The 19211-nt window shown below is 39.0% G+C and overlaps 1 protein-coding gene across 1 annotated transcript; it reads right to left on the reverse strand.

The window, feature by feature from the left end:
• Positions 1 to 88: 88 nt before the first annotated feature.
• On the reverse strand, positions 89 to 17656 carry dbh (dopamine beta-hydroxylase (dopamine beta-monooxygenase)). The gene is made up of 12 exons (XM_051412666.1): positions 14258 to 17656; positions 10790 to 10936; positions 9684 to 9941; positions 9053 to 9229; positions 6671 to 6773; positions 5589 to 5755; positions 5258 to 5401; positions 3605 to 3643; positions 3088 to 3147; positions 2722 to 2849; positions 2220 to 2379; positions 89 to 747 (listed from the first exon to the last, which is right to left on the reverse strand). The coding sequence occupies exons 1-12, from the start codon at positions 14624 to 14626 to the stop codon at positions 637 to 639; spliced, it is 1863 nt and encodes a 620-aa protein (XP_051268626.1). The 5' UTR covers positions 14627 to 17656; the 3' UTR covers positions 89 to 636.
• Between the last annotated feature and the right edge of the window lie 1555 nt (positions 17657 to 19211).

The raw sequence follows: 19211 nt of genomic DNA on the forward strand, positions 1-19211 counted from the left end.
AAGGCACACAGGGGCATGCAGGAAAAGAGAGTGAAAATGATAGTGGTAAACTGTAAATGTGGCAAATAAAAATGTAAGTAATTTCATATTGCGTTGTAATTTTTTATTTTTTATTGTGATTACCACTGAAGTTATTCATTATAGAACATTTTTAATTACAGAGTGCAGTTATTTACCAAATAATGCTTCAAGTCTTAATGATGCTTGTTAGTTGTTATCTGATCATCATGGGGAATAAAATGGAACAGGATAAATATGAAGGAGTAATAAAATCCCATTAATTAAAGTAACGTAGCAGAAGTTAATGGCCAACAGCTTTGCTTCACAAGACTTTGCTCCCCAGCACCAATTTGTTAGCCGCAGTTGTTTGTTAAATGTCAATCCTACTTCCCAGTATCAGAAATAATGCCCTGGTGCAATGCTTTGCAAAATGACATATTAATAGGATTATCATTAATGTGTGCATACTAATAATATCAGTCAGTGGATGTTTAAATAAGCATATAATTACAGCGGGTGTCAGAAAACCCATTTGAGGACGTCATCTATCCTCCAAACAGCTCAAATTACGTAAAGTCACATGGGCCTCTTTAACTTTCCCCAGCTTAGGTGTCCTCTTCCTGGGCTGAAGCGTGCTCAGACGGTGGGTGTAAGGGGTCGGCTGGTTGGAAGAGCTCCCTCACAGGGGTAGCGTGGTTTTTCAAGGGTGGAGGTAACCACTGGTACAGGTTGTTTGTCCCACTCTCCCTGGAGAAAGAGATAAATGATGTAGGTGATGGGTTGTTTAGCAAAAAATGTGAAGTGTCCTTGATATTTGGACAGCAGGCTTTATTAGGTAACTGCGCAGTTGTCACTGTGCGATGTATCAAACATGGTTCCTCTTCAAAAATGACACTCAATGGCATTTTTTTTGTGGTCTTGAGTGTATTTTAGTTGGACAGCTTTAAGACTGTGAAAAGGTTGTTTCCTTCCCTTTTCACAAGGTCCAGTTCCCTAACATCACAGTCGCAGTGTTTTTATGTGAAATGATTATGAGTGTTTTGCCAGTTAATCTGTCAAAAATCATTTTTTTCTTGTGATGTCGTTGCCGATCATCTCTCCATTCACTGAAAGTGTGCATCAAGGGGCATTGAAGCAGTGGGCGACTGGAAGCTGTCAAGTGATTTTAGAAAGGGTAAAACTGTTCTTGGTGTATCTGTGTGTGTCTGTACATTTAAATGTCAGAAATAACTGAGAAATGATTGTTTTCTATGTCATTGCGTATTCATTGAAAGCTTTGGACCTGTGTAGCTCACCCAAAGTTTGCCTGAGCAGATGCTAGGTTGCGGTTAGGTGAGGTGGAGAGGGTATAATGTAAAGTAAATGTCTGCAGTAAGAGAGTAAAAGGCTTTGATTTCTCAAATGTTGATTTCAGCAGAAGTTTTTTGATTGCATGAGCTCCTGCCTACAGTTGGAGTGCTGTGCATCATTCCTTGCAGCTTTCTACTGCCAAACTAAATCTGCTGTCCTTTCTGTGGAGTATCGACACTACAAAGACTAAAACTGTGAAAGCCTGGCTATGAGTTTGACTGCTGAATTACTCTGAGATTATTTCATGCTTGATGTCTTCACCCAAAATATCTTGAAAGCAGTTGTAGCCAAAGTCTTTCAACTGCCTTCCAGCAGTGGCACCATTAATGGAATGCATGCATGTTTGTGAAAAAGACCACCCCTTGTGGCTGAAGTTAATGAAATAAATGAATAAAAATGCTCTTGAAAGCATCTTCATTTATGTATGAATTAAGCAGTATGCATACTTTCATGAACCTCATCCTGATGCTTTAAATTACTCGCTGGTTTCCATACAGATCAGCTGTCTAGTACTTCATCCAAACACTGGAATCTCTTTTATGTAGGTGTATTTTTCCTTGTTTGCACTTGCACAACTGATGTTACACATCAAGGAGCAAGCTTGACCAAAAAAAAAAACTTGATCAAGGCCTGCACACAGTTTTGAACTGTAATTGATTTATTCACTCTGATCCAAACATCTTGTGTGCGTGTCTGTGTTTGTATTACAAGTTAACAAGCTGTCCGTTCAGCTGGTCTGACTATGCTGTCCAACTGATGTCTGCCATTGAACTGGTTTAATTGGCGGCTTGACAGACGACTGTAGCGTGTGTGTGTGTGTGTGTGTGTGTGTGTGTGTGTGTGTGATGTGTGTGTGATTGGGGACTTACAGGAAAGAGGCTTGCAGTGGACTGGTTGCAGTGCATGGACATGGGGGCTGTATTATAAAGGGAGTCCAGCACTTCTCCAGTGAATGCGTCCCACTGTAGCTGAGAATACTGCTCCGTCACACTAACCTCACCACACACACACTGGTCATTTCCATGGAACCTGGAGGGAGGAGGGAGAGAGAGGTTGAAGGAAAGTCGATAATAGAGGGAGGCAGAGTGAGATTGAGAAAGGTGGAAGAGATTGAAAAAAAAGCAGCTCGAATTGGCATTAGGAGAACACAGTTTCACTTTAAAGGACAAAGCATCTGGTTTTCGAGATTAAAAGAAGTAATCACTGTGGTTCCCCGGGAGCGAAGGGTGTAGGGGGAAGGGATGAATGCTGAAACCAAAAATTGCTTAGTCACACGGGAGATGGAGGGGAAGATGCAAAATGAAAAAGATAGAATGAAGGACAAGGGGAACAAGCAAACGATTTGAGGGAGAGAGTTTGTGTGTGTGCTACCTGTTAATGATGTTAAAGAATTTCTGGAGGTATCCTGGGTCAACATGGGTCTTGCAGAGCTCCAGCTTAGTTCGAGGGTAGTAGTGAATATAATTAACACACATTTCCTCCATGATGCCAAAACCTCCCTGAGGACACACAAAGATTTAGATGGAGATGGGGAGAAAGGCGTAGATATATAGTACAAAGAGCAGATGTAGGTATTAGGGTGGGAGAGATGGATGGATTAAGAGACTTAGGGAAATATGTTGAGATTGAAGGAGATAGATGGAGGCAATACTCAACATTCTGTTGCTGCTGACAGTGCTCAAGGTGAACTTTAGCAAATATAAAAATAGTCTTGCATATTGATAGTGTGCTGCTCACCACGGTAGGCTTGGTCCTATCTTCTGTGTTATAAGTGCACTTTGTTATGAGGACATCGCCCTGCAGGATCAAGCACAAACAAACGAGCAGTTCACCTTATTTCACGTTTAACAAAACAGTACCGAAGATGATTCAAGGTAATTGACGGAAAATTAGTTATTTAAAAGAGCCAGTTGTGTGTCGAACAGAATTCTGCTTTGTGATGCTCAGCTGCGGTTGTGTCTCATCTGTCTCTCGAGAACTTCCTATGACAGCACTGATTTTACAGCTTGTCCCTATTTGCACCCCGTTTAAGCACCTTATGCAGCAGCAAGGTATTTTAATTCAATACTTTAAATGCAAAGGGTGGGAAAAAAAATACATCTGGGGCACCACCATTCAGAAATAGTTGGCTGAGCATGCAGAATAGTAAAATTCACATTCTTGTCTGAATGTAAAATCTGCACAGTGGAAAACTAAACCACTGCCTTTGTTTGGTCATTTCAAATGCAGGCATGATGATCGACTTCATACTTACCGGTAAAACATTCACCATTTTCCTCAGAACACGGATTGTCTATAAGTATGAAGAGAAAAACAAATACAATATGACAATATGATAAACATTCATTTTCATTCATTTTCCTCTTGGCTGCAATCTGATTACAATGATGGTTTCTCCATTTCCAAAACACAGACAATGATTTCAGTGGATTGAACAGGGCTTTGCTTAAGGTTTTCTTCCCTCTCTAGCATCTTATTTTGGGCACAATTAGACTTTGTGTACAGTAGATTTATTTCAAACACAGTAAGATAAAACACTGGTTGCTTTTGATTCTTTCCTTGGAGACAGCTTTTTATACTTAACTACCTTTGTATGTGTGTGTGTGTGTGTGTGTGTGTGTGTGTGTGTGTGTGTGTGTGTGTGTGTGTGTGGAGAAAAGGTCTATTAGCTTTGCTGAGACTGCTTTGATAAAGCCTTCATATGCCTAATGAGGCTGCAGGGTTTGAAACAACACCGCCACACAGGTACACTCAGATTAGTCTGACATCAACAGCAGCTGGAGATTTTATCAGGCAGTCTAGCAGATGTCCCTCCCAGCTCTGTGTCTGTGTGTGTGTGTGTGTGTGTGTGTGTGTGTGTGTGTGTGTGTGTGTGTGTGTGTGTGTGTGTGTGTGTGCATACCTGCCTCAGGATATTGTGCATAAAAAAACATATGTCATCTGCTGTCTCCCCACAATGTTAATGTTGTTGTTTGTCAGTTTTGATGTTGAGTTGATGGTCAGTGTTACACCTTATGAGGCCTAAATTCACATCATGACTGATGTGACTGTGAGAGCTTATAACAGAATGGTTATTGCAGTCTGTAAAATACTGACAGCAAATTGCACAAGAGCTCTGTATTTGTATTATCATCACTTGATAATAAGGTCATGTGCAAGTTTTATTAAAATCACAAATTTATGCAACTGTGTAGCCAGAACCTGAGAGGCTCACTCTGTGCTATAGAGCTCCATTGTTACAAACATAAGCACTGTCATTTGTTTTAAGATACAAGCTAGAGCATCACAAGTGTATTAATCCACTGCTGAAAATAGTCCCCAACAAATGTACTATTTACTCCTATTTCAGTAATGTTTGCTAAAAATGGGAATTGCTAAACCTTTTCTCAAAGGATTAAACTCCTTTAATATCTGTCTTTTTGTGACTTGTGTAGCATCCTTTCTTTGACCTACAACTTCTGTAGCTAAGAATAAGTGCAAAGCAGATTTTAAGTAATAGACAAAGCCATTCTCTTTGCACAGATAAATATCACATAGCTGTTATTTAACACAAATAATTTTTAAATTCCTTGTCTGCAACAAGTACTCAGTGGACCTTTAAGCATTGCTTGTTATAAAACCTATGTATAAAAGGGTCACCCACTGCAACATTAAAGACTAATTCTAAGGCTTTATTGTAATGAGGTGGCAGGTTTTTATTTGAAAGTGTGCAGTAGAACAAGTCAGTAGAAACAGCTTCAGTCTTCATTTCTCAGTTATTTGTGGAGGATGATCTTTGTCCCAGTGGCACACAGCTCAATGTGATGTGAGGTAAAACTCACTTTTATCCAATTTAATACAGTGTAAGATAAAATGCACAATGGTGGATGCAGTTCCTCTGGGTGAACTGAGCCCTGCTGTTGCTCACCTGGTAGTGTGTACTGAAGTGCTGGTCCTCCTGTACCACCTCCAGCTCTTTGCCTCCCCTCACCAAAACTGTCCTCACCCCACGACCCGCCAGGTGGGTGTGCAGCTGGGAAGCAAATATATAGATTCCACCTGGAGGCAAAGCCTAGATAGACAAATGGGTGGATCGACGGAGAAACAGACATTTTAAGGTCTCCAACCAAGATTTGTGTGCTTTAGGGACCAAAACTTTAAGAAATATGTGGCACAGCAGCTGTAATATACACCCAGCCTTTCGAACATTTGAACCATAAATAATGCAGAAAATGAAGGATTTCTTTTTGTATACACACAGTCTGGGTACACTTGGAGGTGCAATATCCACTGAGGTAGAAGGTGTGTTGTTTGGGTGGGATAGCCATGATAGGAGTATAAACAAGGCCCAACTCCATGATCCCTGCATCATACTGCCTCAAACTAGGGGTGTAATGCAACCGTATCCCTGATGCATCACGGCGGCCTGCAAGAAGAATATCATGGAACATTGAAATATGTCAAATACTGTCAGTTTACCAGTAGATCCTATTAAAATAACTAGAATTAATTTGCACTCAACCAGGCTATGAAGTATGTATGAATGAATTAAAATAAATCATCTCTTCACTAGATACTGTTCATCTGTGGAGCAACAAATGTAAGACTTGAGAGGTGGATATGATAATACAATAGAAAGTTAGCAGAGAGATTATAATGTCACATAAAAAACCGAACAGGTGTAATGAGTATCTAATGTCTGCTCTCTGTGTGGTCCTGGTAAACAGACATGATGCTGCTGTACATTTTATTCTGTTCTGGAGATATTTCTGAGATTGGTTTAGAAACTCAAACCGAGAAGGTTCCCTGGTGGCCTTTGGGTTTGATTTGCAACATATCTCTCTACTTGCAACCTTCTAGATTAGAAGACTAATAAAGGCATTCAATGCCCCACACAGACTTTAAAAACAAATCAAATCAAGATCACTGAGCACACCAGTGTTGTTTTGGCTTGATAATTTGTTTCTAGCTTTGTTGACCTGCAGGAACGTTTCAAGGAAGAGATAAGATGGATCACACAATCACAACAGAAAAAAGTTATGAATTAGAAGATAGATATGTAGGATGTATGTGTATTGTGGGGTCAAATCAGGATAAAGGAAGACACACAGGCAAGATCAAAAGGTATACCTGGAAAATTTCAAATGAATCGCTCTGTTGAAGACTCATTGGAAGGGATATGGAGAATCCTGTTGCTTGTTTGTCTGTGTGTGTGTGTGTGTGTGTGTGTGTGTGTGTGTGTGTGTGTGTGTGTGTGTGTGTGTGTGTGTGTATAAGAAAAAGAAAAAAAAAGTATATGCTTTGGGTCAAGTGTGTGTGTTTATGTGTGCAGTGCATGTACCAGATATAAGGAGAGGGTTATGGTAATGGACCTCCAGACGGAGGAACCTTGAAGAACCTGGTCCGCCCATAGACAGCCCTGCATCAGGAGGATAGTAAAAAGCCTGCAAGCAAACACACACACATATTATTCATTATTCCTCTTCCTCTCAATTATGCACAGCTGCTTTGAAGTTGTAGAAAAAGACTCTTCTTCACACATCGTACAGATGATTTAGAGCTGTAGAGTAAAAAGTCAAAATACAGGTGTATTATGTTCCTGTATTATACTTATTATATATACTTATACTATTATACTAATACTATGAGACATTGTATTGGAGATAGAGGTAATATGAGCAAGGAAGATTTCCTTAAACAAAGTCACTTCTGTAGGTTGACATGCTGTAGTGAAAGGGACTTTAATCACACCTGGCCTTTCTGAAAAAGTTTTTTTTAGCATCCTTTTCTGCTCATTCACTTCAAGGCAGTCCCCCACCCTCTTTAAGAGGTAATCCCCTGTCTAAGGGGTATATCTAAGGAATCACAATTTATATCATTGCATCTTCTTCTCCATACTGCAGAGGTAATTTATTGCCTCTCTAGCTTTACCAGTGTGGTTCTCTTTTTGATGATGGCCTAAAAATAAAGATATGCCCACTCACAAATTCCCAACCACCCACAGAATTTTAAATTGTAACAGCAACATATTGTAAGACTGAAATTTTATGTATGATGCATAAAACTGAATAGATTTATTCATGTCAATGTTAGGATCAACTACAGTATGTTCCTTGTTCAAAACCTTCAAATGCCTTTGAGGCTTTTTGGGGATCTATGAGCTGGCTGAAAAAATGTTTATTGATTAATTCTACATCAAGAAAGGTTGTATTCAACCTCAGATGCGCCCTTAGGGATGCTGGTTGAAGCTGGGAGGTATATTTTCTTTTTCTTCCTCTTTCACTCCTTGGATCTTGAACTGCTTATTGTAGCAAAATTTAATTTCTGAGTCACTGCTGGCCCCATTGGGTGTCAAACTTCCACGCTATTATGAAGGAATCTTTATTTAATCTTGATTCATCATCAGTGTCTTCTTCAATTCACAGGGAGGACACCATAAGCCACTTATGCTGATACTTACTGTGTGTAATGGAAGAAATAATTGTTTAATTTAATCATTTCATATCAGTGAAATCCTTTAGAGACTTCTCCCCTATACACACACACAGCTTTTTTTATTTACTCTGGTGCCATCCTGGTGACTGTGTTGTGCATTATTGTTTTTCTGCTCTTTCAAACTTCCCCCACTCTATTTCCCTCTTTCTCTCTTGTTTTGTGTATTTTTTTTTTTTTTTGAAAGGCCATGTTTGCCTTCTGATGCGGTACCGGGGAGAATGAAACAACACTATTAAGAGGTGATGAAAGAGGCCTGAATATTTCCCACCTAATCTTGTCTTCACAGCTCACAGCTCACAGAAGGCATCCTGCTTGTTTTTGTTTGGCTGGCAGATAATCCAATCAGAGAGGGGCCAGGCTCGCTGTGATACAGTGGGGAGCAGAGCAGAGAAATATGGTGACAGGCTCACGGTTCCCTGTCCTCTTTGCTTTATGTGAAGAGCAGACTGCTTGCTTGCTTGGTCAGCTGGCTGGTTGGTAGCCGTAGTACATAAGTGGGGTGATGTAATGCCTGATAGGTGACTGACAGACTAGTTGACTGAGGAAAAAAGGTGTGTTTTTCCTGCACTGAATAGTTCAGTCTCATTAAAGACATTTTTTTTTTTTAGCTTTTAGCTTTTAGCTGGCTGACTAGTTGACTAGCTGACGGTCAGGGCTGTGGGCAGTCGATTGAATGAAATTATCAGCCATGATGAAACCTACGGTTGCACCTCTTTCTAAGCTCCCAGTCTACATTGTACATGTGGGTTTCAATCATATTTGTGTTGAGCAAGTTTGTGAATATTTGCATGTGAGTGTGCTTCCCACATACAGACTGTCTCCAAGCTCTTAATAGACTTGTGCTGCGCGTTGGATCATCTTTAAAAGGTTTTCTGGTCGCAGTTTAGGCTTGGATATTACTCGCGTAGGAGTTTTTGTTTATCTCTTATAATAGGTATGAGGACTGGATCAAAATCAAGCTTGATTTCAAACTCTCTTTCAATTAGACACCTGTTGTGTGTATTAAAAAACTTGTCAATGTAGATGTTTATTCTGCTTTATCTGGTGGTTTTTGTGTGGATGACATTCTGGTTAATTGTTCCATATTTTAGGGTTAGGACTTTATTTGTAAAAGTAGTACTGTTTTTTTAGTTTTGGATTCCAGGGAAGGGAGTGAAAATAGCCAGTAGAAGATCCTCATTATGATAGAAGTAAGCGTATGTGCGTGGGTGTCTGTTTCCCATCATACCTCAGCACCCATTGCCCATGCAGCGAGCACATGGCGGCAGAAGTTGAGCTTGCCCGGTTTCATCTTGTCATCACAGGAGCCGCTGTACTCTGGAACATCGCGGATATCCGGAGCACATTCAAACACTTCCATGTGATGCACAATGGCCTCGTTACCTGGAGTTACCACTGACTCATACTGACAGTAACAGAGAGAGGGGTGCAAAAAGAAACTGGTGTAAAAGAGAGAATTGTGTAGATTTATGTGTTTCTACTGGCTAAAGGCTGAGGCAGTATTGTTACTTTTTAAGTATATCAATAAAAACATTATTGTACAATACAAATTGATTGTATGCAACATACTTCTATCTTATTCTGTGGTAGGTTTCTGCACTGGATTTGTTCACATTTCATCACATTATATATACCAGATCTATTTCTGAGAGGAAATTGTGAGGTTATATGCTTGGTAATGTGTTTTCTTAAATTAAATTCTTTCTAACCATGACAATGCGGCTCTTGTTATGTTAGGCCCAGCTGGTAAACAAGGAGCAATAATAGCTGCCTGTGCACGATCTCCATCTAAAACACCCACTCCACTGTGTGTAAATAAACTCTATGTTAAGTGTTTCCATTTTTAGAGGCATTTATACCATAACAATGTGGTTCTTGGGCATGTTTTCAGGCAGCTCTTGTATGAAGCACCAGTAGGTGGTCTCCTGATTTGGTATGATGACATTTGGTGCCACGACATCCAGCATCTGCACATCTGGAGGCAGGGTGGGTGAGGGTGTGTCGGGGCGCAGCATCAGCACTCTCTGCACTCCTGTGTGGATCCGAGACAGGTTTAGCTGCTCCAGCGAGGCAAGTGGTTGATCCAAGAATCCATAGATGATGTGCACAGTTCCCTCCTGACCAATGGGAAAAAAATCAGAAAAGAGAACATGCTTTATAGCCACAAAGCAAAACATAAACAGCAGGACTGTGTATTTCAAATTAATAGTCTCTCATGATTATTATTGGGCTGAAATGCCTGCTAAGGCAAACACAGAGAATTTTTCATTATGTTGTCATAGTGATGAGTATTGGTTTTGTGTCTGCAACTTAGAGGTCTGATGTGGTACCATGGAAACCATAATCATTATAAGGAATGCTTCAGCGGACGATCATTCCAACTTTCTGAGTATTTTTTATGTCCACACCTGAAACCATGAACTCTCTGTGATCATCAGCCTTGTTGCTTTTTTTTCATATCCACTAAAGACAGCAATAAAAATATCACAAAAACCCAGACACACACCCTCCCACACACACACATGGGCATAGTGCAAATAACACTTTGCATGTGTGTTCTTTAGGTAACACACGCCTTCCTCCCATGTTCTCTGCTTCTTCTCGCCACCTGTTAACTGTCAAGTTCAGTTAGTTCAGGATTGACAGACGTTATTTTGGCTTTAGGCCATTTGCTTGCCCTTTACATGTGCTCAGCTAAAATAGAGAGGGTAACATAAATGTAGAGGAGAAATTCCTGCTGTGAATCATGATTTCTATAGCACTGATCATTTGTATGAGCCCTCCTTCAGTAGTTAGAATACCCTAACCCTGTCAAATTTCTACAAACTTAAGATTCTTCAAAAAAAGAGGATTTTCTAGATACTAACATAATAAAAATAAAAATAGACTATGAATTAAACCAGACACACATTCTGCTCCCCTGACATAAAATACACACACACTGTGAAAGAAAGACTTTACACACCTCAATGAGGTAGTCTCTGGGATCACAGGTACTGAATGGTCTTTTGAAGAGCAGGTAGAATCCATCAGGTTTCTGTTTGGCTTCTATCAACTCATAGTCTTGTTGGCTGTCCAATGAAACGTGACCCTCACTGTCACTCCACGCATCCTGAAGGAGAAAACACACACATTACCTTTGACATAACTATAGATATTATAAACACCAATCAAAATGTTAAAGAGCACGTTATTATATTTTATTAATAGCATATAGTCATTATTTCAAGTTGGGCAAGATTAGATTGTGGATAACTTTTTCTTTACTGCGGTTTTGATTAACAATTAAAGTAAGACTCGTTATTCAACCATTACTGAATACATTTCACGGGAGATGTGTCCATGCAAACTAGGTTGGAGAGTTCTAGTGAATAATACACAGAATCTGTTTTAAATACATATTCTGTAGAAAAAAAGTTTCCAGTCATTGTTTTTGTTTATTCAGACACAAAAGGAAGCTTTGTGCTCAAATGTAACTTGTCAAATAAATGTCCTCAACTAGAGGAAAAATTGTGTATTTTCTTAACACCGTTTTAATCGATTGTTTAACAGTGGATTATAATACAATGAAAACAAAGAAATCCGTGAAACTGTGCAGTTTGTGTTGTGAAACCTTCCCAACCTGGTATAGAAGACTCCACTTCTCTGCCAGGAGGCTTTGCAACAGCTCAGTCTATCCGCTTCTGTTATGTTTCTCACATTCATATTTGTCCAGAATAGCACCTAAGATCTCTCTCTTTATTTCTGTCTCCCTCTCTGTCCGTCTTATATAACTGTTCTACAAAAAAAACCTGCAAATATTCTGAAGCCAACGATTTTGAAAATACTTACAGAATATATAAATCTAAAAAATGTAATGTGGGCAGTATACAGTATGTGTCATATATGTTAGATGTCTGTGTACAGACTACACTAACTACAACTTCTGCAGATGGCTGACAGACAGAGTCATGTCCTGACTATTAATGTTTATGTATAAAGTTTTTGTTCTAGTTGTGTTTAGGTTAAAGTTAATGAGGTTAATATGGTTAATCAGTTAGCTTTGCTTTTGGTGTAGTTATAAATCTTTGAGTCTGTTTTCTCACTTGCCTCTCTGGTCTTCCATAGCTATGATATATTGGAAATTCTTAATTCAAGTCTCCATGGTCTGCTTTAAATATATTGATTTAAAAAGGGATTTTAGGAGGTCCATGAACTAGAGCCTATCTAAAATGTGCCTGGCTTTGTGAGGAGCTGCGTTTGTGCATTTGTATGTGTGTGTATATATATATATATGTGTGTGTGTGTGTGTGTGTGTGTGTGTGTGTGTGTGTGTGTGTGTGTGTGTGGAGAGAGAGAGAGAGAGAGAGAGAGAGAGAGAGAGAGAGAGAGAGAGAGAGAGACAGAGAGAGAGAGAGGGATCAGCAGTGACCTTTCTTCTGCTGGTAGTTTTACCCTCCTGAGGGAAGAGAGACAGATGGGACAAGGGGAGGAAGGCAGTCGGATACCGGAGAGGAGATCAAGTTAACAAGAAAGTACAATGATGTGTGTGTTACATTATGATTGTTTGATTTGAAACTGCAGGGGTGTGGTACACTGGGATTTGGGTAACTTTTTATTATTATTTGGGGCTTTTTTGGGGGGCTTTATTTGATAGTGAAGCTGAAGACAGACAGGAAAGGGAGAAAAAGAGAGGGGATGACACGGGCAACGTGGGACTTTTTGCGCGTAAAAATGATTTAACTACATTTATTTAATTACGTTACATGTAATTACAAAAAAATGCATTATAAAGCTCCAAAATGTACCAAAACTATAACTTCATGTTTGTTCCTGCTTGCTCCCTCCCGTCTCAGATCAAATCACAGTAGAGTTTTCATTTTTGTGCTCTTCTGAATAAATCAATTAAACTTTATGAATGGAGAAAATTCTCCATTTTAAAATATGCCTGTTATTATTTCATGCATACCAATCAGCATTAAAAGAAATAGTAATATCATTTTTACTGTGCATGACTCCATTACCCATTACCACAGTGACAGACGGATAAGAAGCAGAGATGTCATTTAAAAAAAATAATTAAAAGGAAAGATGAATTTTAGAATTGAATGCAATGGTTTTAACATACAAAAAATGGTAATAGTTAGTCAAAATTAAGTGTGACTTTTTAGCAACAGAGATCTGCCCCAGAAGGCTCCAACAGTGTGATGACTTAATACCCGTAATAACCTTTAGTAGCTATTTAACAATTAAATAAATTAACATGCTTCCTATTTTTTTGTTCGTTTACAACTTTTTTCCTCAGTTCATATCGCAGTCAACGTAAAATGAGATTTATTTTTTAGATTAACATCCTTTACTTATGTTTACTGTGATCAAAGAAGTACTTGAGAGAATATTAATTTTATGTATTGAATATTTTAATTTCTCTATTTCTAGGCATTGATGAAAGGAACTACTTAACACCGAGCACAATGCCTGTAGCTGAGTGACACGGAGGAGTGATCAAAGGGAGTGACGTGATATTCAATATTTTGGCAGTCATTAAAGAAGAACAAGAAGCTGTCCATGTGCTTTACTTAACTTATGACCTCATATTAACCCCAGCTTTCTCTTGGCACTGAAACAAGAATGTCACTGTGGTCAGCATAAGAGGCAGGTTCATTTCTTAGTACAGATGTAAAAACAGGTTTCTCAAGGTCCCAGCAAATGTTATTATTTTACCAACCAATCAGATGTTGGTTGATACAGTCTTACTTCCTCTGATACAACACAAATAAAGTAGATAGAAAAGGTTTTCCCAGGAAGAAGAATCAGAATAGATACTTGATCATGTTTAACTGCAATTAGTGTTCAGCATTGCTTACTGTCTCTTGTTAAAATTTCCACATAAACCCTATGGACAAAATTGTTTTTCAAAAAAATGCATCAGGAAATTTCAGATACAAATATCTGAGTTGAATTTGTTGGCTTGTGTGTGTCAAAATGAAAATGAGGCATTTCACACATCTAAATCAGCACAGGATTCAATTTTGATATGCTAATATCGGCTAATGATTCCCCGATGAACTTCAGCTATTAGTGCAGTTTGAGCGATTTCCAATTAGCAGGGGCCGATAACATCCTTTGTGACTATGTGATCATGAAGCAAGCCGTCCGCCAGCTCCCCATGCAAAAAACACCAATCTCACGCCCCAGGGACCACAGACAGATGAGGAACACTAAGAAAGAGGGAAACCTCCACTCCTTAAGGACATTGTAATCCCTGAGCATTTATGAATCTGACAAGTGAACATTTGAGGAAAATTGGAAGAGAGAATGAGAAACCTGCTTTATATCCTCACTTTTTAGAGGCAAGCATTGTGTCAGTCTGGCTTTTTAAAAATGTTATCTCCCCAAATTGTTTTAAATTCAGTCATTTGAAAGAGTAAACACACATTCCAGAGCCACTTACCCCAAAGTAGCTTTTAGTTCCTGAGTTCCACAGCACCACCAGATCAGCATTGGTCAGCTCCCCACGGTCAGACATCCCCAGGACCACGCCATGTTTGAGCTCCTCAACCCTCAGCTCCATGTAAATCTCCTGGTCCGCATAGCTGATGTTCCAGGCCAGCTGCAGCTCCCCGCGTGGGTCAAGGGGCACACGGAAGGGCATGGGGAGAGGTGGGAGGGGGCTGGAGGGGTTTGATTTAAGAATGGACACCTCGACAGCACTGGTGGGCGCCTGATACGAAGCCACCAAGATGACCATTAGAGCAGCCAGGGCAGTGAAGTACATGATGGTGACATCCTGAAGGCGAAGGTTCTTATTGAAGAACCTCATGATAGCCCCTAATGATTGTTCTTACTGATGGATTTCTTTTCACCTTTGTTTTGTCGTTCAGTCTTCTTCCGTCTCTTCAGCCAGAGTTGATTTGGAGTTCAATCAAGAAAGTTGTGAGGAAAGTTTATTCTTCAGCGCTGTTGTAACAAAAACTCACTGGTTTTCTTTTGCCTTGTCAACTCGGCTCTTCTTTCTGGCCACAGAAGACTTAGTATCTCCCACACGGTGGTCAAGTGAGGTTGTTTATTCTTTTCTTCCCCGTGTTTTCTATCCTCTCAGGCCCTCATTTTCTAAAAAGTTTGACTTTCTTTAGACTATTGCTAACTTTCCAGTCTTTAGGTTTCTCTGTTTCCAAGCCCTTGTGGGTATTGTCTCCTTCCTCTGTGCAACTGCTCTGTCTCATCCCCCTTCCTGGTTTTTAAGAGACTCCTCCCTTGTGAGTTGTCTGTTTTTATCCAGCCTAATGGCATTACATTTGTTGAGGAAAATTGGATTGTATCCTTTAAGCCCTGGGGTCAACCATGATTCTGCACATCTGCCAGCCCCTAATTGATCCAAATTCAACCATGGACATTTTCAACGACAATCTGCTTAGACTAACTAAACTTTATTGCTCGCTCCATCTCTGTCTTTTTTCTTTTGCTTTGGTGAGCATGTATCATTATCATAAAATTTTCCGTCATTTCCTGACAAAAACTATTCCACACACTATACCTCTCACCTGGCTTGTTGGGTATTTGACTCAAAGCAGATTTAGGGAGAAGCAAGCACTTGTGGAAGCGTAAACAAGGCATTAATGCATTAGGTCCCTTCCTTAAGCCACCGCCTTAGGCTGCAGAAGACCTAATCAAACTGTCAATTATGGGTTTTAAAAGCAAGAGGGACACATTGGTTTGAAAGGTTAGTATAACCCCCCCAAGAAAAGTGTGTGTGCTTGTGTCCATATGTCATGTATTGAAGCAGGTATAAGAAACAGGTGAGTTACACTAGACAAATGGATTTTAATGGATTTGAAGATAAATTAAACACTTCCCTTCTGCCTTCTGCACACATTTGACAATCACTAGTGTAAAAAGATTACAATTAGTGAGCTTGACATTACACAAAATCCGGACTTACAGCAAAAAAACATCCAGAAAAATCTAAATTAATGACAGCTGAATTCCATTTAGTTGCTTCAGTTTCAAGGTCTTGGTATTGTTCCTGCTGACTCACTGTCACACTGTCATTATCTACTGGGACACTTGAATAGAACAGAGCCACCATTAATGTTATCAGTAACATTAGGTTGTTGTTGTAAATTTGATGTAGTATTTGAGTTGGTTGTGTTTTGAATCGTTTGTGCTTTTCTTTTGTAGTTTATTACTTTATTTTGTTTTTATTTAAATGTGCATGTTTATATATATATATTTATATATAAATACGCAATGGCCATAGATGTAAAAAGAGCAATGATAGGATAAATTATGATGAAACATTGCAATATAGTATAAAAAATTGTATTAGTAACAACTGTGCTTTTCCTGCTGTGAAAATCCACTGATATTGTCTTTTCCTCGCCTTTATTCAGTTGGTGTCTTTAGTTGGTATGAAAACCTGCAGGCTGTTGTCTTGCCATGGTACAGAGTTTACTGCAAATACATATCTTTTCATGTCCTGTTATATAGGAATGATTTAATCAATTTTAAGTTCATATAAACTCTAAGGAAAGCTCATCATCAAATGTGCTGTAGGGTGAATGCAAATTCTGCGTGTGTTGGATTAAATTTTGTACATGACGTCAAACCATAGAATCCTTTTTCCGGAAGAGGCTCATAAATGAAAAGGTTTGGATGTGAGCAGAAAACAGAGCAGAACAGAAAGGCACAGACTGGTATCGTGTTGGTTAATATAATAAACTCCCATAGTCCCTTAGTCCCTGAGGCACAAACAGACACATGTGTCCTTCTAATGTCTCTGGCCTTCACCTGAGGCTCAATAATCTTCTCTTTCTGTATTTATTTTGTTTCTTTTCATCTTTTACGCCATCTCACTTCTACCTCTTTAAACTCTCTACTACTGCCGATCATCCTCTCCCACTCTCTTCCTGCCTCTCTTACATACAGACTTATCTTTCGGCTGCTGCTCCTGATGTGTCAGCAAACATAAACGAGACACGACGCTGTAAAGTCGGCTGTGATCCGGAGGGAATGACAGAGAAAGAGGGGGATAGAATGGGGGATGGGTGGGGGAGAACAGATTTCGGGAGAGAATGATGGTCCTCTGTGTAATCGTGTCTGTGTGGGTTTATGCAAAAAGCCTGGAGGGTCTATCTGACATTATCCTGCCTAGAACAATCCAGATATTGCCCCCAAAACTTTCCCATCATGCTTTGCAAACAGAAACACACACAGCCCAAATAATTAGGCAATCTATGTGACAAATGATCCATAGCTTATAGTTTTATGTTTTGTGGCAAATGTCACTGTTTTCTGCTATGATTTGCATTGCATTTAGGGTCTGATTGCATTATATTATATATATAATATAAATCAATATTATCTATTAGTGTTGATTTAGCCCTTTGTGGCCCATGATCTCTTTTTTTTCTTCTCTTTACTGCATTTATTTCCAGGTTTGGCAAAAACTTTATATTGTCCTTTTATTTACACAGAAGAGAGTCAAAATAACATTATAGTAGTACCTCTGAATATAATAATCACACAAAACACCAGAAACTACTGACTCAATGAGCTGACTCAGCAACTTTCTGATAAAGTTTCAAACAAGTTTCATAAAAGCTTCCCAAAAAAATAGCTGGATTAACCTGTTAGGAGGCTTAAATTGGCTCCAGTTGAAGAAAAAAAAAAGGATTAACTGGAAAATGCAATGTCACAAAGCTAAAAATACAAGGCTGTTTTTCTGAGCTCATGAAAAGTTGACTTTTTTAGAGATATATGGTTCTCAAAGGACAGAAACACTACAAACATATAATGCTCTTATAGAATATGATGCATTTCTGTAGATTAAACCAGGGTTGGATCAGGGGCCACAATACTCACCCTACTTTAAACACAGGGCCAAATCTGGGGGTTTAAGGGTCCAACACCAGAACAATTTGAGTATTAAACACTTAATTTCCTGCATTATGGTAACTTTTCATGCATGTAAATAACCGCAAAGCCTTCCTACCCATCTTAAACTTAGCTAGATAACATACACTGAAGCTCACTAATATTTCATGCATCAAGATTACTATCAGTAAATTCAAGGTGTGTAACTTTAAAAAGACAAGATCTAATCCACATGCCATCATATTTCTTGGCCTGACCCCAGCCTGTACGGACACACATGCAAGCTAGATGGATATCATTACCTTCCAACAATGCTTTGCAAGGTAGCTAACATTAGTTAGACAGTCAGAAGTTCAGCAACAGCAGGTAAATACTCACATAAACATTAGCCAAGTGTTTAATCGTAACTTACCATGAAGCTTGTGTGGTGTCATTTGTCCCATTAATGTCAAGAGGCTCTCCATTTGTGTGTGCAGTCAAAGATCATACAGGTGGTTAGATCCCTTCCAGGTTGATACTTTAAGTACATTTTGCTGACAACAAGCTTTTGAATGAAGTATTTTACTTGTAGTGGAGTATTTTCACAGTGTGTAGCCTATCTGAATCCTTCGTCACCACTGTCACAGATGAAGATACCAACCAGTATCCCTATACAGAGATAACAGAACCTGACCCCATATAGTTTGTAACAGTTTGATTAAACACAACTTTTATTGTGAAAGAGCTTCAAACTGGATTTTTACATGGGACCCACAGTGTTAGGTGATAATACATGATCTGTCTTAGTTAGATAGATATTGTGCTTAAAGCAAGTCTATGTAACATTTGCTGAACAGCAGCCATTGAGGACACAAGTGGCAATTACAGGATAATGATCGGTGTAGTGTAACAGAACCAGGTAATGTTAGTTACTCAGTAATATCTATCTTAAGTTTACTAACATTAGCTAGTGTTAGTCACTCTGAGCTATAGACCAAGTAAGACTGTGACAATACAACTCTAGACTGTATTGAATGAGCATGGATGTGTTTCATTGTGTATGAGTTCAACTTTTCAATTACACAATGAAGATTGTGTAATTTCTTCTTTATAAAGTTACATAAATTATCTTTAAAAGGCACTTAGGAGGATCTGTTGGTATGAATTGAATATTATATTCATAGGCATGTTTTCACTGGTGTATCAGCTGAAAAAAAGAATCGTTTCATTTTTCGTTACTTTGTAACAAGCTGTTTTTATTTACAGAATATGCCATGTTGAATTGCCATGTTTCTACATTCTGGCTCTAGATAGGACCTTTCACATATTTTGTGGCCAGTGTAGTTTCTCTTACACACTTGTAAGTCCGCTGCCTTGAAAGTTGGTTGCAATCTGCATCTTCACAGCTAGATGCCACCAAAATTGGTCTTTTAAGTGTTGAAAGTGTGAAAATCACAAATATCAACATGTGGTGAAGGTGGTATATACGGTTAGCTCAATTTGCCTGTTTGGTGATCCAGATTTGACAAAAAGACCATACTCAGTTGCAGTGG

Source organism: Dicentrarchus labrax, unplaced genomic scaffold, assembly GCF_905237075.1.
Source record: "Dicentrarchus labrax unplaced genomic scaffold, dlabrax2021, whole genome shotgun sequence".
NCBI lineage: Eukaryota > Metazoa > Chordata > Actinopteri > Moronidae > Dicentrarchus > Dicentrarchus labrax.

Bases quoted from the DNA above. Each gene is read 5' to 3' on its own strand.
- dbh (XM_051412666.1), bottom strand. From the start codon at position 14,626: ATGAGGTTCTTCAATAAGAACCTTCGCCTTCAGGATGTCACCATCATG. The intron at 10,937-14,257 runs GTAAGTGGCTCT...TTTCTCCTTCAG, and splicing joins GAACTAAAAGCTACTTTGGG to GATGCGTGGAGTGACAGTGA. The intron at 5,756-6,670 runs GTACATGCACTG...TTCTTCTTGCAG, and splicing joins TAACCCTCTCCTTATATCTG to GCCGCCGTGATGCATCAGGG.